Raw genomic sequence first — 22,250 nt, 5'->3', positions numbered from 1 at the left:
TTGCATCTCTGGGTCTTAGTTTCTTCTTTAATATGAGGATAACGTGTGGCCTTCCTATTGTAATAAATAGAAGCTTAATATATATTATTTTTATTGATGTTTAATTATTGCTAGTAACAGATTCAGTAGTTGGTATTGATTTTAATAGTTGGTATTCATTACAGTGGGATTCCAAACTCGATGTTTTACAGAGTAAATGGAAGATAATGAAAAATTTTAACTTTAGTTGTAGCATATCTGACCCAGATGAAATGGCATATGTACTCTTCAAATGGTTTTTTTGACATTAAAAGGTGTGGGTGGCACAATATTGAGGTTTCTTTTGTTTTCTTGTCATCTTTGGCTCCAGCTAGCTCTTATATAAATATAAATTCTGATCTTCAGCTTAAAATCTGAGATTTCAAGAGCTTTGCTGAGCAGCACTAGGTATTTTAAGTCTTCCTAGCGTTTTTCTGGATGTTCAGCTTAGTCCAGCCTTTAATACTGGGGAGACAAGCCTCTACAAAGCATTAGGCTTTGACTAGGGTCCTGTGGTCAAATATCCTCACTTGTACTTTACCAGGTCTTCCTTAATTTCTTGGGTGAAAACTTACGATTTCAGCACTGACACGGAAACTTGGTTGCATTTCCTTTTCTCTTGGAGATTAGTTCATAATTTTTCTTTTGTAAAATATCATTTAAATTATGATTTCCTTCAGCAATGTATGAGAAATATACTTAAAGAGAAAATAGATTTTTTCCCATAAACTGTAGATCATTCTTTTTTTTAATTTTAATTTAATTTAATTTTTATTATTTTAGATCATTCTATAAAATGGTTATATCTTGTTAAAGATAAGATTTAATAGCAGAAATTACAGTGCAGTATACATCTCCATCTATATGGTGACAAACTAACTGTACTTATTTCATTAAAACCAAAAAAGCTGGGGGATCCCTGGGTGGCGCAGCGGTTTGGCGCCTGCCTTTGGCCCAGGGCACGATCCTGCAGACCCGGGATCGAATCCCACGTTAGGCTCCCGGTGCATGGAGCCTGCTTCTCCCTCTGCCTATGTCTCTGCCTCTCTCTCTCTCTCTCTCGCTCTATGTGACTATCATAAAAAAAAAAAAAAAAAAAAAAAAAAACCCAAAAACGCTGAAATGGACACTGGTGTATGCCAGAGTAGTACCCTGTATTTTTGTTAATGTTGGCACCAAGCCCAAAAATACGGGAGAGAAAATGGATTTCAGCAAAATAGTGATAACTTAGTATTAACTTAATCAAAATATAAAACTTTTTTACTGTTTGAGTCTGGATAGCAGCTGTATTTTGGCATAACATTTTAGAGTTTTAGTTTTACTACAAATAGTACCTAAATACCACAGATACTCCTCACATCCTGATGATTAATATGAATTTTTTTCCTCAGTACCTCTTCTACTTCTATCCTTGTCCCAAGCTAGTTTAATCTGACATAAGTAGCAAAAGTTTATCTGTGGTACAGTAGTAATGTGCTAAAATTCATTTTTTTTTAACAAAAATTAATATGTATTCATTGAATGGAAAGTTTGGAGAAATCATTCATAGATACATGCACATGCACACGCCTACACACACAAACCAGAAAGAAAATATCTCAGTTTATAAGCTCATAACATGAGGGTGGGTAGCACCATTAAGATTTTGAGGTTTACTTTTCTAATGTTTTCCCTCTGCTTTAATAAATACCTACATTGGGGTTAATGGCTTGAAGATTATGCATGATTTTAAGCATGTTGCCAAAGTGCTCTCCAGAATAGTTGTATAATATAGTTTATTTTCCCATGTATAGAGGATTGAAGTGCTGCTTCTTGGCATCATTGCCAAGGGAGTTAGTATTTTTAAAAATCTTACTCTTTTTTTTTAAGATTTTATTTATTTATTCATGAGAGACACGGAGAGAGAGAGAGGCAGAGACACAGGCAGAGGGAGAAGCAGGCTCCATGCAGGGAGTTGGATGTGGGACTCGATCCTGGGTCTCCAGGATCACACCCTGGGCTGAAGGCGGCGCTTAAACTGCTGAGCCACCCGGGCTGCCCAAAATCTTATTCTATATTTTTAAAATTACATGTGCCTATTAGGATGCTAATATACTTGTTACAGTGATTCCAGTGAGATGCTTTTTGTTGTCTGTTAGTGTTACCACCATCTGCCCAAGTCACTAGGGCTTCTGATATCATCTTTGATTGCTCTATAGGGTTTCCCTTGGATTGTTTTTTTAGGATCACTTAGTTTGTGAGTCTATAACTGTGTTATCTACAGTATTCATTTCTTACTCTCTGAATTATTGCAAAAGTCTCATGTGACTGGTCTTACAGATTCTATTTTATACTTGACTACTACTACACACAATGCTGCTGAGTAAATAATTACCTTTTTTAAAAAAAGATTTATTTATTCATGAGAGACACTTAGAGGCAGAGACTCAGGCAGAGGGAGAAGCAGGCTCTCTGCAGGGAGCCTGTTGTGGGACTTGATCCCAGTACCCTGGGATCATGACCTGAGCCGAAGGCAGACACTCAACCACTGAGCCACCCAGGCATCCCATAAATAATTATCTTGAAGGACAGCTATAGTCCTAGAATGCAAAAACCTTTTGGAAAATCCCCATTACACAAAATAAAATCTAACCTGATACCCTGACTATTAAGATCTTTATCTTCTGTTTTTGCCTCCAAATGAGGACTTGTAGATAACTGTAGATAAATTTTCAAGTTTGGTTTAAGGATAGCCTTTAAAACAATTAAAACCAAAATATTTTCCCTTGAATAGAAGAAAACTACGGTTATATTTTGTGCAGAAATGCATAACCTTCACTTTGGTTCTGAGGGATCTCCTGAAGTTGAATAATCACCTTCTTCTGGTATTACTGTGGTGTGCTTTTTGAAAACTAACCCTATTCAATTAAACAGCCATTTGGATACCTATGGTACATAAATCAAAAAGCAAAAAAGAGTATGTATTGAAAAGAAGCTCTCACTTTCATCCATCTTCAACCACCATCTTCTCAGAGGCAGTCACAATTACTCTTTTTAATGTGTCCTTCTGGACTTTTTTTAGTAAGCACTGCCTCCTGTTAAGAAACAGAAACAAACTATAATTGAAGTGCCACCAGATCACCTAAAGGCCTTCTAACCTAAGCAGTGATCCATTCTCCTCAATATAACAAACTTAAAACATGTTAGGAGTGGATCGCTCATAGCAGTTTTATAATTTTTCGGTTTGTTTTGTATGAGAGAGGAAATGAATTTTGTTCCAGCAAAGCCTTTTTTTTTTTAAGATTTTATTTGTTTATTCATGATAGACACAGAGAGAGGGAGAGAGAGAGGGGCAGAGACTCAGGCAGAGGGAGAAGGAGGCTCCATGCCGGGAGCCCGACGCCCAGGAAAGCTTTTTTATCACTCATTTTACTTTGGAAAAATTAATTTTTTAATTTTTGGGAAAATTTGCAGATCGGTTATGTACATTGAGTTGGTAAAAACTTAACGTTAAAAATAAAACATCCTCATCACTTAACACTTAATTGTGATTATACATTTGTATGTTTGATTACATTATTGGACTTTCTCATGACCAATTTTTATGAGGAGAGCAGTGCTATTCTGTTGAATTTCTGGAGACTACTTTACCTTTCTCCCCCTTTCTGCAACAATTATTAGTTGATTTAACTTTAAAATTGTGGACCATTGATGAACATTAGATCCAAGAGAATAATGATGAAGTATGCTCTTTCAACTGAAATATTATAGAAGTGATATTGATTAAGTGTTTTGGAGCATTGCAACTAATCCTGTATGTGTCAGGAGCAAAATGTCTTTTTTTTTTTTTTTTTTTTTTTTTGCGCTATTGAAGTTACTTAAATTTCTTTCACATCAAAACTGAACAGCAGTGATTTAAATCCTATTTATTATTTGACTCAGCCAGTTATGAAATGGAGCCCCTATCCCACTTGAGCCATAAAATGTGTTAAATTTAAGACTAATGCTGCTTTCTGCTTTTTGAATTTACATTTTGGCAGTAACTACCTTCTTTGTTCAGTGTTAGAAAAAAATGATCTAGGCTTAACCAAATAAGAAAACTGCCAAGTTCACAGATCAGTCAGTGAAAGAAGCCAGAATTAAATGAAAGTCTAGTTATTGACTTTACAGAATATGCTAAGGGGAGATTCTGTGGCATTACAGTTTCTTTGAGACTAAAATTCTTCTATGGTAATAGCTGTTCTTTGACAGTGATTGATGTGAGAAATTCAGGCTGTGGACCTTACCTCCCAGAATCTATAAAACTGGAATAAAGCCAGTGTAGGAATCATGCATCCTGCCTGACCTCTTCTCCAAATGACCAGCAACTGGTGCAGTTGGGTGTTTTGCCTTTTTATTTCAGTTTTAAGAAACTCTTGGAGTGGATCTAGTCTTTACCTTTAGCAAGGATGATGATATTTTTAAGGGAACTTGCGTGTATATGTAAACACATGTATACACCATATGCACTGCTGTTTTGAATAAGTCCATTTACTGTTAACTTTGACAATTTAATACAGATTTAAAAGTCTTGTTTTAAAACCCTGTGGTATTGGTTGTTATAAGAAATAGCTCTAGATCAACATGATTGATAACGTCTTAACAAAACTAGAAGTTTGGTGTCAGGTGGTTGATTTTTTTTTAATAAATCTCCTTTATTAGATTAAGTTTTTTTTTTTTTTTAAGATTTCATTCATTCATTCATGACACACACACACACACACAGAGAGAGAGAGAGAGAGGCAGAGGGAGAGAAGCAGGCTCCATGCAGGGAGCCCGAACAGGACTCGATCCCGCGTCTCCAGGATCCAGCCCTGGGCTGAAGGCGACTCTAAACCGCTGAGCCACCTGGGCTGCCCAGGTGGTTGATTTTTAATAAATTATATTTACATCTTACTATACTGAAAAAAATCTCTGAGGAATAAACTGAACATTCTGGGGAGGCAAGGGTCAGTGACATGACCTGGCATATTCTAGTCAGTCACTAAATATTTGTTGGATAGGTGGACAGATGAGTGAATGGATTAGGTGAAATGTTTTTTCTAGTAGCTATTGTGTTTCTGAGAATTTACTAGGCACTGTGCACTCTGGGTACTTTGGATGGATTATTTTTTGATCTTTGCAACAGTGCTGTGAGATAGGCACTGACTGATTTATCTCCACAGGAGGTAGGTGAGGGCTGCCAAACTTTATTTTGAATTCTAGTACTCCAGCCTTTCAACTGTGCTATATAGTTTTTCTTTGTACAAACCAGAGGTTCACATTTGTGTATACAATCATAAGAAATAATTTTTAAGCTTTTACTAAAATTTTCTTTCTCACTTGAACATTATTTTTTTCACACAGAAATTAAGATTACTTCTAGAGTAATCTAGATTAAATTAGTAAATTAAGGTTAATAAATTAAGATTACTTCTAGAGTTACTATGTACAACAAGTGGAAGACAGCAAATTGACATTTGAATGTTGGTCTTCAGCTAGGCTTACTCACTGGATAAATAATCCACTTTCTTTTTTTTTTTTTTTTTTTTTTAATAATCCACTTTCTTACCTCTGTCCTGTAGAGCTTATAATTTAAAGTGGGCCGCTGACATAAGTTTGTTTTTACCCCTGTTGAAAATGCAGTGTTCAGAATGGAATTAGAGCTAAAAGAATAGTGATTTGACCCCATCTAAGGACTATGCTTGTCCTCTCCTACAGAAGCAGCATGGGGTGGTGGAGGAACTATTGGGCTCGATAGCCCCATAGTTTGGAGTATATCTCTATTGAAATATTGTCATATTTTGAAAGACTTCGTATCAGTAACATAAATTAAGATTTGTTTGATTATAATGTCTAAATGTTCATCTTCTAGAACTAGGAGAGAATGGTCTACCTGCTTAATGTTACAGCTTCCATAAACCAGTGCCACCTAAAATATGGGTATGGTTTGTGAACTGTTTACTGTCTATATGAAATAAACACAGGGTTGAGATTAAGTGTTTAAAAACCTCTATAGCAGTATAATATTGCTGTGATAGCCAAGAGTGTGATCCCTGGGCTTGTATTTTCTCTTTTGAAAAAATGTCACTTTTCTTGTAAGTTTTATTTTTTTTACTATGGTATTGGTCTGTGAGGGCCCAGAGGAAAATAAGTTCTTCATTATGGATACTTTGAGAAGCCCTGTTGTAAACTATTTGCATACCTATTTTATTTAGCTAATAGCATCTTCAAATAACCAGAGTCTAATAATCTTATATAGAACCTTGTATAAAATACTATTGTGATTATTAAATATCACTAGATTGGCTTTTTTTGTATTGGCTTTAGTGATAAAACATTTAAATACTTTCAGCATTTCTTTTATCTGTGAGCTGTTTAAAAAGATGAACAAATGGATTTAGTGTTTTCTTGTTCTAGGTGCACAATACAGGTTGCAACCTCTGAACATTCCCTGTGAACTCAGCTTTATACAAGAAGGTTTAAAATGATAGAAGGTATAGTTCTACAATTTAAAAGCTACTTATGTCTAATTTTATTTTATTTTATTTTTATTATTTTTTAAAGATTTTGTTTATTTATTTATGAGAGACTCACAGAGAGAGAGGCGGAGACACAGGCAGAGGGAGAAGCAAGGTCCATTCAGGGAGCCCCATGTGGGACCTGATCCCGGGACTCCAGGATTATGCCCTGGGCAGAAGGCAGGCGCTAAACTGCTGAGCCACCCAGGGATCCCCTTATGTCTCTAATTTTAATTGGGCTTTCAGCAGATCCTTTTTCTGTCTACTATAGGGACAGTGGGAAACCAGCTTTTCTTGGTGAAGACTTACTGCTGTTAGTTTGCTCAAAATTTGAATTGATATTTTTGCTGATTTAAATTGGCTTATGTTAGGCTTCTCTTAAACAGACCTCTCTGCTTGTTGAAAACCAGACTGTATATCCAGAAGTTACCTCTTTGACCTTGGTGGTATGTACATACACATATTGTGTAGTCCTTTGTGTATGTGAGTGCAGTGAGATCTGTGAATAGAGGTGAAGAGTAACCATATCAGCAGGAGATTAGAATTTAAAGTCAGCAGATGTTCAGGCTTACAGTCGTATTTTTTCGTTTTCTCCTCTTTCAAAGCCACTTCTTCACCCACTCCTTTTTTACATACCCCCAGAAACATGCTAAAATCAAGATAAGTCCACATTCTGTAAACTCAGGAGCATTGTCAGAAAGAAATTTTGGGTTTTTTTTGGGTGAAACTTCATGCAGTAAATTGCAGTAATTGCTGGATTTTAAAATCTTTTAACTTTTTCTTTTTTTTTCTTTCTTTTTTTTTTAAGATTTATTTATTTATTTATTTATTTATTTATTTATTTATTTATTTATTTATTTATTTATTTATTGAGAGTGAAAGAGAGGCAGAGATACAGGCAGAGAGAAGCAGGCTCCATGCAGGGAGCCCGATGCGGGACTCGATCCCGGGTCTCCAGGATCACACCCCGGGCTGCAGGCGGCACTAAACCCCTGCGCCACTGGGGCTGCCCATCTTTTAACTTTTTCTTAATATTGATGTTTTTTGAATTGAAAACAAATACATGCCTATTATAACTAAATAATAACAGATTCATAAAAGATATGTCCTTCACCATTCTTGTTCATGCAGACATAAAAGCATACCTGCATGTATGTGATACATTTTTATTACTATTAATTTTTAAAACTCTAACCTTTTGTGTGTTGTGGCCTCTTGGGGAATCTGAGGAATGCCCCAGACCTTTCTTCCAGGAAAATGCCTTTAAGTATATAGAAATTATCAGTAAAATACCTAAATAATCCAATTAATTCCAAAATACTTCAAAAAATGGCAAAATTGTGAATGTTTTACTATTTTGGCTTCTAAAACAGTACAGTTTAATTTATTCTTGATTGCCTGGGCTTATTATAAACGTGAGTTATTATAAGCTTGTGTTTATATATATTTATATAAAACATATATTATACATAATGCAGGTATATAGCAGTGCTTTTTTACCTAGTTCCTTGTAAGCATTTCAGGGGATCTTTGAACTCTGAATTGAGAAAAATTGGTAGTGCCTACATATCTGAGTTGTTTCTTCATCAAATTTCTTTTTTCTTTTTTCTTTTTTTAATATTTTATTTACTTATTCATGAGAGACAGAGAGAGAGAGAGAGAGGCAGAGACACAGGTAGAGGGAGAAGCAGGCTCCATGCAGGGAGCCTGACGTTGGACTCCATCCCGGGTTTCCAGGATGACACCCTGGGCTGAAGGCGGCGCTAAACCGCTGAGCCACCAGAGCTGCCCCTTCATCAGATTTCTAAAAATGTGTATAGGTTTTTAAAGTTAAGGTGTTATTTATACAGAATAAAATTCACCTACTTTAAATATGTAATATGAACTTTTGTAGTTATAAATAACTGTACAGTTGCCACATCATCAAGGTGTAAAAATACTTGCTTTGCCCTAAAGAGTGTGTCCATTTGCAGTCAGTATCAGCTCTCACCTTGGCCCGAGGCAACTACTTAGGGTAGGTTTTGTTTTCCCTTTTCTAGAATTTCAAATAAATGAAATCATATAGTACATAGCATTTTGTTTGGCTTCTTTCAGTTAGTATAGTGTTTTTCAGATTCTTCTGTTGTACTGGTATTTTGTTCCTTTTTATTGGGCTGAGTAGTAGTACATACAATGGATATAGTACAATTTGTTTTTGTAGGTTTTACCTAGGTGGCCTTTGGGTTGCTTTTAGTTTTTAGCTATTATGAATAATGCTGTTATGTTGTGGACGTATCTTTATGTGTGTATGTTTTCGTTTCTCCTGGTGAATTCCTAGCAATAGGAATTTGGGTCATGTAGTAACTTTGTATTTAACTAGAAGATGCTGCAGTTACTGTGTTCTACCTTTCCACAACACTTTTCATGGAATTCTAACTTTTTGGAAGGGTCTCAGTTTCTACTTTATTAACTCAGAAGTCTAGGACACCATCTTTTGATCCAGGACAGAAAATGGATTGTAATCCAACTCCTAGCTCTTGGATATTATATCTAGGTCTGATATACCTTTGGATACTACGGTGTGTTAATTCACACGGTTAATGTTCTGGTTGTTGGTTTCCTTGTCTTCACTTGATTGATCTATTTTAAACTTTATAGAAATTCAGTATATTCAACATTTCTGTATGTCTACAGGAGTGGAGGGGATTCGGGTACTGCAAATTGGCATATTGCAAAGACTAAAAATTCCAGGTATATTTCTTAAATAGTTTGTTTTAACCCTGAACTTTAGTAAAGTTGCTTTAAAAGGGGAATTTTGTGTGGTAGATTCATAGACCGAATTTTACTGGGTAAAGATGGACTCTGACACTGGTATTGGAAATATTGTTGATCAAAAGTCATTGCAATATTTCCTGAAAGGATTTTGCTAATCTACAAAAATTATATGAAATTTCTCATCTTAAATTAATATGATGGTATCTTGAGACATAACTTCCTGTGAGGAGATTGAGTTTATTATTTATATACCAGTGCTTTTGGTAAAAGCATGAAAGTCTTCTGCTCCCATCCTAGTGTTCATCCATCTTTAGTTTTTTTTTGTTCTCCTGAAGTTTGATTTGTGTACTTCATAAAAAGTAAATATTAGCATTTTAATTTGAAATCCAGAGCTGGCAAGTATTCTCTTCACCCAAGCTGACTCTGTTCAGGTGTCATCAGGGGTCTTTCCAGGGTCATTCCAGTGGAGTTACCTCCTTTTCACTCCTCTCTTTATTTTCTCCAGAGTGCACTTCACTATAATTTTCATTCACTTTCTTAATTGTCATTCTGGAATAGTGGTCTTTTTTTTTTTTTTTTTTTTAAGATTTTATTTATTTATTCATGAGAGACACACATAGAGGCAGGGACATAGGCAGAGGGAGAAGCAGGCTCCATGCAGGGACTTGATCCTGGGACTCCGGGATCACACCCTGAAGGCAGACGCTCAACCCCTGAGCCACCCAGGTGTCCCAGGAATAGTGGTTCTTAAAGTGGGAGAATTCCCAATACTTTTATAGAGGGTCTCTGAGGTCTAAACTATTTTCATAATAATATTTAAATGTTACTTGTCATTCTTACTTTCATTTATGAGGGTTAAATAGAGGTTTCTTTCTTTCTTTCTTTCTTTCTTTCTTTCTTTCTTTCTTTCTTTCCTTTCTTTCTCTTTCTTTCTTCTTTCTTTTCTTTTCTTTTCTTTTCTTTTCTTTTCTTTTCTTTTCTTTTCTTTTCTTTTCTTTTCTTTTCTTTTCTTTTCTTTCTTTTTCATGAGAAACACAGAGAGAGGGGCAGAGACATAGGCAGAGGGAGAAGCAGGTTCCCTGTGGGAGCCCAGTGAGGGACTCAATCCCAGGACCCTGAGCTGGGATCCCAGGAATCACACCCTGAGCTGAAGGCAGATACTCAACCACTGAGCCACCCAAGTACCCCTAGGCCGTCAGCTTTTTATTTTCTTTTTTGTTTTTGCTTTTGTTTTTGTTCTTTAATACTGATGGCTTTAATATATAGCCGAGGTGAAGACCACTCTTCATTTATTTAAAAATATTCCGCAGGCCATTTTGATGAGCTGAGAACAAGGGATATAGAGCTCTTGAGTATGTGGGATCATTTGTGACACTTAAAAATAAAATACAGGAGTATGTTTTTGTTTTGGAGATTATTAAGCTTTCATATATCTATTTTTAAAAGAGGAAGCATGACATAAACAGTATTAATTAAAAATATATCAGCACTGTTTTAGGGACAGAGGCATATGGTTGGTTGAGGGAGGGAAATAAAAGGGGATGAACTTGACTGAAACAGGACTTCTGTGGTGGAACATTCCCATCTTGTGGCTTGTGAGAATAGTGCTGCTCAATATTGGAAGCTGTATTGGCATTCTGGCAACTAATGGCAGTTTCCTGTTGATGCTACTTGATACCTAGTGGTCAGAGCCAAAAAATTTCACCTCTAGCACCATTCCCTTACTGTCTTTTGCTGCCTGACCCTATAACCTTACACTGAACTTTTTCTGCTTCATGACAAAACCTTGCTTCTGCAGCCTAGTTACAGGGGCTTCTTCAGAGCTGTTGCCCCTGCATTCTGTTTTAACCTTGTAGTTACAAAGTTACTCAGTTATTGTCAAGTAATTATAAGTACCTTGAAGTCGAAAGTCATATCTCACCTCCCTGATTTAATAAGTCTGTGTCAGATTGTCTCTGTTTCCTTATCTGTCAAGTAAATGAGGAAATCTTTTTCACTTCATACAATAGTTATGGGATTGAGTCATTGTGTGTAAGATACTGTGGAGTGCTTGATGTAAGTTATTGATAAATGCTTAACTTTCATTCCTTCAGCAAATATATTCTGAGTATCTTTTAAGTGCCAGTACCAGTCAGTGTTGGGTGTTGAAGATGTGGTGAATAAAAACATCTCTTCGTTTCTATGAGAATTTTTAAGAGGAAAGCAGAACATGAATTTTTTGTCTTAGAAATATGAAACATCTGTCGAACATTTTTATTTATACAGTAAATTACTGGATATTTCTATAGAATATCAAAAACTTGCATGTGAATTTGTTCCTTCTGATCAGGAGTTTCCTTTTGACATCTCTCAAGTTTGAATTGCAAGTCCATTACATGAGTTTTTGAACTAAAGAATAGAGATTTTAGCATGTATGTAGGAAATAAGGGCATAAGATGTCAGACTGAAGAATGAGTTAGCTTAATTTTGATAGAAAAATTAAAAAAATATTTTTGGATGTTTTATCAGATTACATTACAGTGCAAGATCATAAATGATAGGGAATTATTTTACTGATGACTAAAGTCTTTTTATTTTGAACAGCATTAAATGCTAGAGAGAATTCATCCTTAAAATTTAAGCCTTCTTTCCTGATACTGTCACCTGTGGTCTAGTGTGTCTTTCAAAAGAAGACACATCCTCTTGTGCCTCACTAGAGAGTGCTGTTTGTGATGGGCTCTACTCTGGAGAGAGATTGGAATTCATTGAACTAGTTCTCATCACAGGGTTTTAAGCTTTCTTACTTATAATTACCCCTTTCTGTGTATACTTATTTATGTTGATTGTTTATAGCAGATAGTTAAACCACCTGCTTCTCCCATCTCTGGTTGGGTACTGTTCCTGTAAATGTTTTCTGGTCATCATAGAGAACTGAATATGACAGGTGATAATTTCTCTTACTTGAAGTACTGTACTTCTGTTGATGCTATATGAAGTTGCAATGATTCTTTAGGCATATCAAGCTGCGGTGCTGTTTGGTTATATTCTCTCCTATCCCTCCACTCCCATTGATCTACAGTTCATTTTTGTTACAGTTAAGACGGTGCTTCCGTATAAGTTATTTTTGTATTGTGGTAACTAATTTTCAAGTATAATAATAATTTTTCTTAATTTTCTTTGTAAAAGGAAATGGGGTTGTTTTGGACTGGCTTCTTTTTGAAACTGCTGGGTCCTTGTCATCACACTCCTTTTTGCACATGTGAGTGCCAGCTGTTGAATCAACTCTAGAGTTTGTCTAAAGATCTGCATTAAGCTCCTCTGTCTTCTGGCATCTCTCATCTCTCATTTACTTTGATTTCAACAGTAGTTCAGTGATCTCATTGATAGGGTTAAGTGTCTAGGAACCTAGGCAACCTAGACAAGCTGATAGGTGTGTTTTTAATAACTTTTAATTAGTTCTGTTTATCCTTTCTTAGTCATCCATGTTTCTTTTTTAAGTGTGACAACAAGTGCCCTTAGCAGAGAAGTAAATTGAATATTCAATTGAATTGAATAAATTGAGTAAGTGGTTTTTATTAGTTAGTGCTTTTTATTGACAAAAATCAATAATTTTGATCATTTATTATTTATTACGTGTCAGACCCTGTGTGAAGTATCTATCATACATTATCTCATTTTTAATAGTGTCCATGTTGCAAATTAGAAGTCAAAGATTTAGGGGACACCTGGGTGGCTCAGCAGTTTAGCGCCTGCCTTTGACCCAGGCCATGATCCTGGAGTTCGGGGATCGAGTCCCGCGTCGGGCTCCCTGCGTGGAGCCTGCTTCTTCCTCTGTGTCTCTGCCTCTCTCTGTGTCTCTCATGAATAAGTAAATAAAATATTAAAAAAAAAAGTCAAAGATTTAGAAAGATCAAATAGCTTTCCCAGGGTCACAGCTAGTAAATGTTGGAACTGGAACTCCTACCCATACCTGCATGACTTAAAGCTCATTTTGTGCTTTTTCAAGAAGGGGAAGAGGTCTTTTATGTACAAATGTGTAAGATGGTGCACTTTCTTTATTTCACAGTATTGATGGTCTTAATCAGTTGGCTGATTTCTCTGTCAGGAAATTATCATCCTATTAACTTTCCACGTTAAGTTCTTTTCCCTGCTAACTGCTTGGTATCCTTAAAAGGGCTGGGTCTCATTGGTGTAAAATCTTTTTGGGGTCAGTTAAATCTTTTTGGGGTCAGTTAATCTGTGAGTAATCCACTGTTTTAGTTATTGAATTATTGATATTAAAGTCAGTTTTCTCGTTATTAAAGTTAAAATACTCACAAAGCTTTGGAGTTCGGCTTGGTTTAAAACTTGGTTTTTCCACTTCTTGGATGTGTGACCTTTAGCCATTTATTTTCTCTCTGCTTTTGTTTTGTTTTGTTTTTAAAGATTTATTTATTTATCTTAGAGAAGAGAGAGGAGAGGGGTCGAGGGAGGGGGAGAAAGAGTCTTACGCCGACTCTGTGCTGAATGCAGAGCCATATACAGGGCTCAGTCCCATGATGTTGAGATCACAACCTGAGTCAGAAACTAAGAGTTGGATGCCCAACTGACTGCACCACCCAGGCGCCCCACTGCTTTTGTTCTCTTGTTTGTTGAAAGATTATATTCCTTTCTCTTAAAATAGTTATAGGAATTACATGATTTGATAATACACATGAAATAATTAAGAATATTGCCTGGCATATAATATTCACTAATTATAACCTGTTATTAACTGGTTATCTATGATTAATTTATGTCATAATGTATTTGTTTTAAGTGAAACACAAATCAGTAAAATACTAATTAGCATTTTGTTGTAAGACTTATTTTGCCCTCTGGGAACTTACTACATTTTAGATTGTGTTGCCCTTTAGTCTTCAGGTCATGTGCTTATACTAAATGATGTTACTACTATTAATAAATACTATGTGCCAATTGCATTCAAAGCACTTCACATACATTAAAAACCTTATTTCCGGGCAGCCCCGGTGGTCCAGTGGTTTAGCGCCTTCAGCCTGGGGTGGGATCCTGGATTCCTGGGATAGAGTCCTACGTCAGGCTCCCTGCATGGAGCCTGCTTCTCCCTCTGCCTGTGTCTCTGCCTCTCTCTTTCTGTGTCTCTCATGAATAAATAAATAAAACCTTTAAAAAAAAATAAAAACCTTATTTCCTAGGAATTATAATTAATGAGTACTGTTACTGTGAACTTTTAAATTAATTGCATGTCCAGCCTTACAGTGTTACTTCTTTATCTTTGTGGAAATGTGATAGGAGGGAGTAATATAAGAGCCAGTTTTTCCATTAAAGGTTATTTGGTGTATCTTTCTGGTTGAGGAAAATTAGCTAGTGCTGGAGACTTTGTTCTTTGTTTTTTGTGTTACCAAACATCCTTCTTGGATACAGGTTTTCATTGTTGCTTTCTTTGGCTTAATGAGATGTTCTGTTCAGGAACCATCTTGAGATGTTGAAATTGTCAGGGGAATAGTTTGTTTCAGGTTTTCAGGTAATTGAGTTCTTTATCTCTGTGTCTTTTTTTTTTTTTTTTAAGATTTTATTTATTTATTTATAGACACAGAGAGAGAGGCAGAGACACAGGCAGAGGGAGAAGCAGGCTCCATTGAGGGAGCGCCATGTGGGACTTGATCCCAGGTCTCCAGGATCACACACCAGGCTGCAGGCGGCGCCAAACGGCTGCGCCACCGGGGCTGCCCTTATCTCTGAGTTTTATTGATGGTTTTATCGTCTCTGTCAGGAAATTATCATCCTATTAACAGACATTAACTTTGGATTGAGATGATACTTTTTGAAGGCGTTCCTGGATGCCAGACCTTTTGGAAGCCTTGACCTGAAGGTCATAAGTGCTGTACGTGGACATTTAAAAACATTTTTTAAAATTTATTCATTCATAAGAGAGAGGCAGAGACATAGGTGGAGAAAGAAGCAGGCTCTATGCAGGGAGCCTGATGTGGGACTTGATCCCGGGACTCCGGGATCACACCCTGGGCCGAAGGCAGGCGCTAAACCTCTGAGCCACCCAGGGATCCCCATGTACTGGACGTTTTTGACATATCTTCAAACTCTAGGAGTTACAGATGTACATTTAGATTATATCAGTTTTATTACTTGTATCAGAGTAAAGGAATTGATTTGTAAGAAACTTGGTTAGTTCTGTCACATAATTTTGTGATTTTTGCAAACCCACTATTTTGGTTCATTTTTTTCCTTTGAAATAAGGAAATGTAAATTGTTAGGATCGTTTTAAACTTACTTTTGTATTTCTTTTAGGTGGTATTAAAAATAATCAAACATTATCAGGAAGAGGGACAAGGAACTGAAGTGGTTCAAGGAGTGCTTTTGGGCTTGGTTGTAGAAGATCGACTTGAAATTACCAACTGCTTTCCTTTCCCCCAGCACACAGAAGATGATGCTGATTTTGATGAAGGTAAGGGTACTTATTTCACACGACTACAGTACACACAAATGTTGACTTGTGAGTTGAGGGAGGGGCAGAAGGAGAGAGAAACAGACTCTTAGGCAGATTCTGTGTCAAACTTGGAGCCGGATGCGAGGTTTGGTCTCACTACCCTGAGATCACGACCTGAGCTGAAATTTAACAGTTTGATGCTTAACTGACTGAGCTACTCAGGAGCTCTAGAAATGGTTTTTAATACAGATCTTACCATAATCTTTGATTATCTCTTATTGGGAGCCTATCAGGCCAGCCTAGTACATTTGATTACTGGGTTTCTTGAAAAAATTATGCAAATTATTTGAAATGAGGATTTATATTAAAAACTTCAGTAGTTGGCCTTATTTGGAATTTGAGATTCTGATTTTGTAATTTGGAGAGGAGCTCTGCTGTTAAGTTTCCCATCATTAAATCACTTGCAAATGACTGACATGGTGAAGGATAGAGATTATCATTATGTGTCCATCATCCATTTTCTTCTATAGTATTTTGAATTAATGTTTAAGAGGATCAGCATAGCCATCTATTTCAAAAAGAAGACACTGAACATTTCAGGAGTTGTGGGGTTTTTTGGTTGGTTGGTTGGTTGATTTTATTTATTTATTTATTTATTTATTTATTTATTTATTTATTTATTTATGCTACAGATATAATTGCTTTGTTAGCAAAGGCCATTAGTAGTTACAGCTCACACCAAAGGCCAAGGTCAATAATTTCCCATTTGTTTGAACCCTCAGGGATCATTTTCTATATAACTTTTTTCTTATAATGATAAGAATGAGTAGCTTAATTTACCATCTTAAACCATTTTTGGGTGTGTAATATAGAGTGTTAACTATATGCAGGTTCTGCAACAAAGCTCTGGAATTTTTTCATCTGGCAGAAACCTGAAATTGTATCCTTTAACCAACCCCAGTTCTTTTCCTCCTTGCCAGCCTCTGGTAACCACTATTCTGCTTGCCTGCTTGCTTGCTGACTTGCTTTCCTTTTCCTTTTTTTTTTTTTTTTAATATTTTATTTTTAACTAATTTCTATATCCAAAGTTGGGTTCAAACCCATGACTCTGAGATCAAGAGTCACGTGCTCTACCGCCTGAGCCAGCCAGGTGTCCCATCTGCTTTCTGTTTCTAATAGTTTGACTCCTTTAAATATTTCATAAAAATGAAATCATGCAGTGTTTGTCTTTCTAGAGACTGGATTATTTAGCTTAATGTTCTCAAGGTTCATCCATGTTATAGCATATGACAAGATATGCTTTTTTAAGGCTGAATAATATTCTGTGATATGTATGTACTACTTTATCCATTTATCTGTTGATAAATATTTAGATTGTTTCCGTCTTTTGGCTCTTTTGGATCATGTTGCAGATATGTCTTCAAGGTTCTGTTTTCAGTTCTCTTAAATGTATACCCAGAAATGGGATTTGCAAGAGCATATAGCAATTCTGTATTTAATTTTTTTTTGAAGAACTTCCATACTGTTTTTCATAGTAGTTACACTAGTTTATATTACCCACCACTACTGGGCAAGAGTTCTGATTTCTTCACATCCTCACCAAAATTTGTTATTTTCTGGTTACTTATTTTTTTGATAGCGATCCTTCTAATAGGTATGAGGTGATATCTCAGTGTGGTTATGATTTCTATTTCCCTGAGGGATAATGATGTTGAGCATCTTTTCATGTGCTTGTTGTCTGTATGTATGCTTTGAAGAAAGGTCTGTTAAGGCCCTTTGCCCATTTTATAGGATTGTTGTTGAATTGAAGAAGTTCTCAGTGTATTCTAGATATTAACAGTTTATCATATGTATGGTTTGCAGATATTTTCTCCCATTGTGTAGGTTACTTTTTTACTCTGTTGGTTGTTTCCTTTGCAGAAGTTTTTTAGTTTGATGTAATCCATATTGTCTGTTCCTGCTTTTGTTGCTAGTGCTTTTGGTGTAACATGTAAGAAATTATTGCCAAGACCAATGTTAGGAAGTTTCTTTTTTATATTTTCCTCTAGGAATGCTATGCTGGTACCATTCTGCTTTGGTTACTGTTGCTTTGTAATATGTTTTGAAATCAGGAAATGTGATCCAGCTTTGTTTTGTGTTCTCAAGATTTTGGCTGTTTAGGGTTCTTTGAAATTCCATATGAATTTTAGGATTTTTCCCCCCTATTTCCATGAAAATACATTGTGATTTTGATAGGGATTACATAAAATCTGTAGATCACTTTGGGTAGCATGGGCATTTTAACAATATTAAATCTTCAGTATGTGAACACAGTATGTCTCTCCATTTATTTGTGTTTTTATTTTCTTCCAGCTATTTTGTAGACACCAAACGTATTCTTGCTAAGGTTAGTACCTTGATATTGCAGTTTGTCTACAAAAATCATTTTTTCATTAAAGTAATACCTTTAGAAACTAACCACAAGGCTGTTTTATTCTAGGCACTTGTGTATTTACGTTTTTAAAAACTTTTGTGCAGTATGTACTTTTTTTTCTTAAGGTGGCTAAGCTCTCCTTGTTTCATATGAACTGTAATATATTTTTTTAAAGATTTATTTATCCATGAGAGAACAGAGAGAGAGATACACACACGCACACACACAGACACAGGCTCCATGTAGGGAGAAGGAATGCAGGACTCGATCCTGGATCCCAGGATCACACCCTGAGCCAAAGGCAGATGCTCAACTGCTGAGCCACCCAGGCATCCTTGAACTGTAATATTTTATCTGAAGTACTGTAATACTCTCAGATTATGGTTGGGATTTTTCTGCACTCTATTCCAGGAGTGTTAGGATATCTCAGTTCCTCTCTTTACCACTCTATCTGGAGATGCTTAATTATATCTCAGTAATAACTCTATTAGAGCTGGAAGACTATAGGAGATGACAAGGGATTGTTAACATAGTTTTTGGTTTGCAGGTGAGGAGTCTGAGAGGTTCACTAGTAGTGACTCAGTTACTTTGTTAGTGGCGTAGTTGGGAGTAGAATTGTTTCCAGAATGGTTTATATTGTCACATAGTTTTTCAGGTAATTAATTTTGCCTTATAAAATTCTCAATTTAGAATACGTGTAAGAAATAATGGTCAGTGCAATTTGGGTAGATGAGCAAAGCAAAATGTATTATTAATTTTTTTTAATTAATTTTTTATCTGGATCCCTGGATGCTGACTTTTTAAATGGCTTTCAGGTGATTGACCAACATGCTATTTTATTAACAGGTACTTTAAGAAGCTCATTAAAAAGGTGTTTTAACAACATAGACATAATAAGAATTTTCAGTTTAGCGTTAAATAGTAAAAAAAAAACTTGCTGAGTATTGTGTGCTGTGTATTATATGTACATAGTCTGTAATTAATCTGCACATTTGAACGTTTTATCAGTCCCATTTTCCAAATTAGGAAACTGATGCTCAGTAAGACAAATAACTTGTCAAAAATAATTTAACTGGGAATTTATAGAATAGGGATTGAAATCTTTGAATCTGCCTGGTTCCAAGTCTCATGATTTTTCTTCTACATATTGTTGCTTTTGGACATTTAGTGAACTGGAAGTCAGTGATTAAAGGATATAGAATGAGGAGGCATCATTATTTTGTAACTGAAATCTGGTTTTTGGTAAAACAGCCATGTTTTTAATTTATCTTTATAAGCTAGTAGGATTTGCCATTTTTCTTGCATGTGAAAAATCTAAGATCATAACTCTGTATTTCTTCCTACCCTAAGAGAGAGTCAGTCTTGAATTTTAGGTTCTCTAACATAATTCATTAAATAAATGAATTTGAATAGGCTTTAGTATGTAGTCACCATTTGATTTTTATCAAACCTAGGCAAAAGCTAAATTTTCTCATTATATGAATATATCTTGGACTAGAAGAGCCCTTCATGTTTATTATATTAAATCATTAAACATCCATTGGTTTACGTGCTGCTTTTCTGTTACTTTATGCCTACTAAAACCAATATTTATTTAGGGAATATCCTTTTTTTCTACCCTTCACCTTATGGAAGTAAAGATCTCACAAACTAATAGTTTTAATGATTAAATATTTTGAGTTGCTTAGGTGTTTGTTTGTTTCTGTGTTTTTGTTTTGGTGCCTCATGTAAAGTGGAGATTTTTAATCTCAGATCTCAAAGTGAAATGTTTTAAATTAGGGGCTGACAGGCTACAATCTGGGCCTGCTTTTGCATGTAAAGTTTTATTGGAACACTGCCATGGCCATTCATTTATATAGTTTCTGTGTCTTGCGTTCCTGCTACAGTGGCATAGTTGGCTAGTTGTGACAGAGACCATATGGGCACCAAACCTGAATTTTTTTTTTTAACTCTCCAGCCCTTTAAAGTTTGACCACTTTTCTTTAGTGTATGTGCACACACACACACACACACACACACACACGTACACATATTTTTCTTCTTGTTATTTTCCGTCTCTCATAAGATTAAAGAATAAGGTAATAGTTCTCTCATTGTGTCATGAATAGATGACTTTTTCTTTGTTGCTTATTCCATCTAGATGTTGTCTTAACATTGACTCTGAGTCCAGAATGTATTGTGGGCACTGTAAGAAAAACACTGATATCATTGGATATTTGTTTCACATGCATCTGGAAAGTATCAGAGGATGTAGTTTTTCCTTTATTTTAATGCATTTTTTTCTTTTGACCCTCCCCCCCCCCCGCCCCCAATTGAGTTTTGATGTTTAGGGGAACTGTCTATAGATATTAGGGAAGAAAAACATTTAATTCACGGTTGCAGACTTGTGAGCCAGGTACAGGTTTCCGTGAAAATAGAGTGTTTCTATGAAACCTTTGTCGCGAAGTGAAGAGGCAAATACCATTAATTTATATGGAAAAAATTTTGAGTGTTCCCAGGCCCAAGAAATAATTTCTGTTAGGCTTTTCTGATACCTTCATACACATCTTGCTAATGGATGCACAAAATAAATCAAGATAAAGCACAGATGCTTACAGGCACAGTTCAAAGCTATGGCAGCTTGATAGTGGGGACGTTTGTTAGGGCCACTCTTGCTGCTTGGCATCTGTGCTGCCTCTGACAGTTCACTGCAAAACAAATGCTGAATGTTATTTTCGCTTTTTGCCTCTTTTGGTAAGAGTGAAAATTCTCTTTGGATTTCTTTCAGTAGGACTTTTGGAAAAGTGAAGTGGTATACCACAAACTTCCAAAAGCAGAGTATGCCTGTATTATGGAAAGGTAATGAATGGTAGAAGGCCAAAAAACTTGGGTGGGAATCTCAGCTCTATACTTAGATCAATGTGACACTGAATGACTTCAATTCTGAGCTAGTTTTTTCCTGACTCTGTACTATCTTTCATTTAACAAATGTTAATTGCTTACTGAGTACTAGAAACGTAGCTGAAGGATAATTTCTTTATGAGATCAGTGCCACTTTGGATTATGTTACCAGAGGGTGATTCAAAACCAGGAAAACTTGTGGCATGAAGTTTTTCTTTTTTCTTTCTCTCCATGAATTCACTTTTTGCTTTTCCACATGTGATAATTCTCCCTTAAGTGGCTTCAATCTTGATATTCTTTTATATTACTGGATTTACTTTGTGGTTAAAAGTGAGATAACTTGCTCATATTAGAGAATATATGCTTTTTAAAAATTGAGTAGAAAGACTCATATTAAAATTCCCATTAGGGGGCACTATTATCAAGCTTAGGAGAACTGGAGACTAATTTGTTTTCTCAGACATGCTACCCGAGGCTTGCTAAAAGGGAAAAATATTTTCATCTGATAAGATTCAGATACTGTTTTATACAACTGAATTCCTTAAATATGTTATAAAGTGCACTGAATTAAACACAGATCTAATAACTCACTGTCTTGTTTTTCAGCAGACTAAATCAATTTAATATTGCAGGTGATATAAGAAGCTTACTTTATTCTGCATCAGAGCCAAATCCATAATTTTCATATTTGGAATGGACAGATTTCTTAGTTTGCTCTCTTTAAGTCAGTCCAAAGGATGATGCTTAGACTTCAAATAAGTTTCCTTCAAAAACGAAGCATGAAGACTATATTGTACTACTAAAATGCAGTTAGGGGAATGAAATGATGCCTAACTGACTCAGACAGTACGAACGTGTGCAGCATGTAGAATTTGTGAAGTAATTCCACACACAGACGTGATATGTACACAGAGACAGCTTTTGGCTTTTTTGTTCATTTCCACATACTCGAAAATTATTTTTTTACTCAAGTTTGGTGTTAGAGCAAGAAATACTACCTTAGACTGTTGAACACAATTATTTTGTTATGATTAAACTTCCAAAAGAAAAGCAGTTATGTAGAGTATTCAACAGACTTTTCAAAGCCAAAATATGAATTGGCAAAAATGGAATTACAATAAAATATACTGGGAGTTCAGAGAGAGTAGGTTTTATGTAGCTACCTTATTTGTAACACTGTCCACTTAAGCAAGCCATAGTTTGCATTGGGGAAAATCTCTGCTTAATCGCTTGCTTCCTGAAC

The 22,250-nt window shown here is 35.7% G+C and overlaps 1 protein-coding gene across 1 annotated transcript in view; it reads left to right on the top strand.

The window, feature by feature from the left end:
• The window catches only part of EIF3H (eukaryotic translation initiation factor 3 subunit H), a 95,773-nt gene that overhangs the window by 8,040 nt on the left and 65,483 nt on the right, over window positions 1–22,250 (top strand). Inside the window, exon 2 of the mRNA XM_025450462.2 lies at window positions 15,576–15,732. Coding sequence (XP_025306247.1) covers window positions 15,576–15,732 — 157 coding nt within the window. The remainder of the gene's footprint in view (window positions 1–15,575; window positions 15,733–22,250) is intronic.

The sequence above is a fragment of the Canis lupus genome, chromosome 13 (genome assembly GCF_003254725.2).
Source record: "Canis lupus dingo isolate Sandy chromosome 13, ASM325472v2, whole genome shotgun sequence".
Taxonomy (NCBI): domain Eukaryota; kingdom Metazoa; phylum Chordata; class Mammalia; order Carnivora; family Canidae; genus Canis; species Canis lupus.
This window is presented reverse-complemented; position numbering and strand designations above follow the sequence as displayed.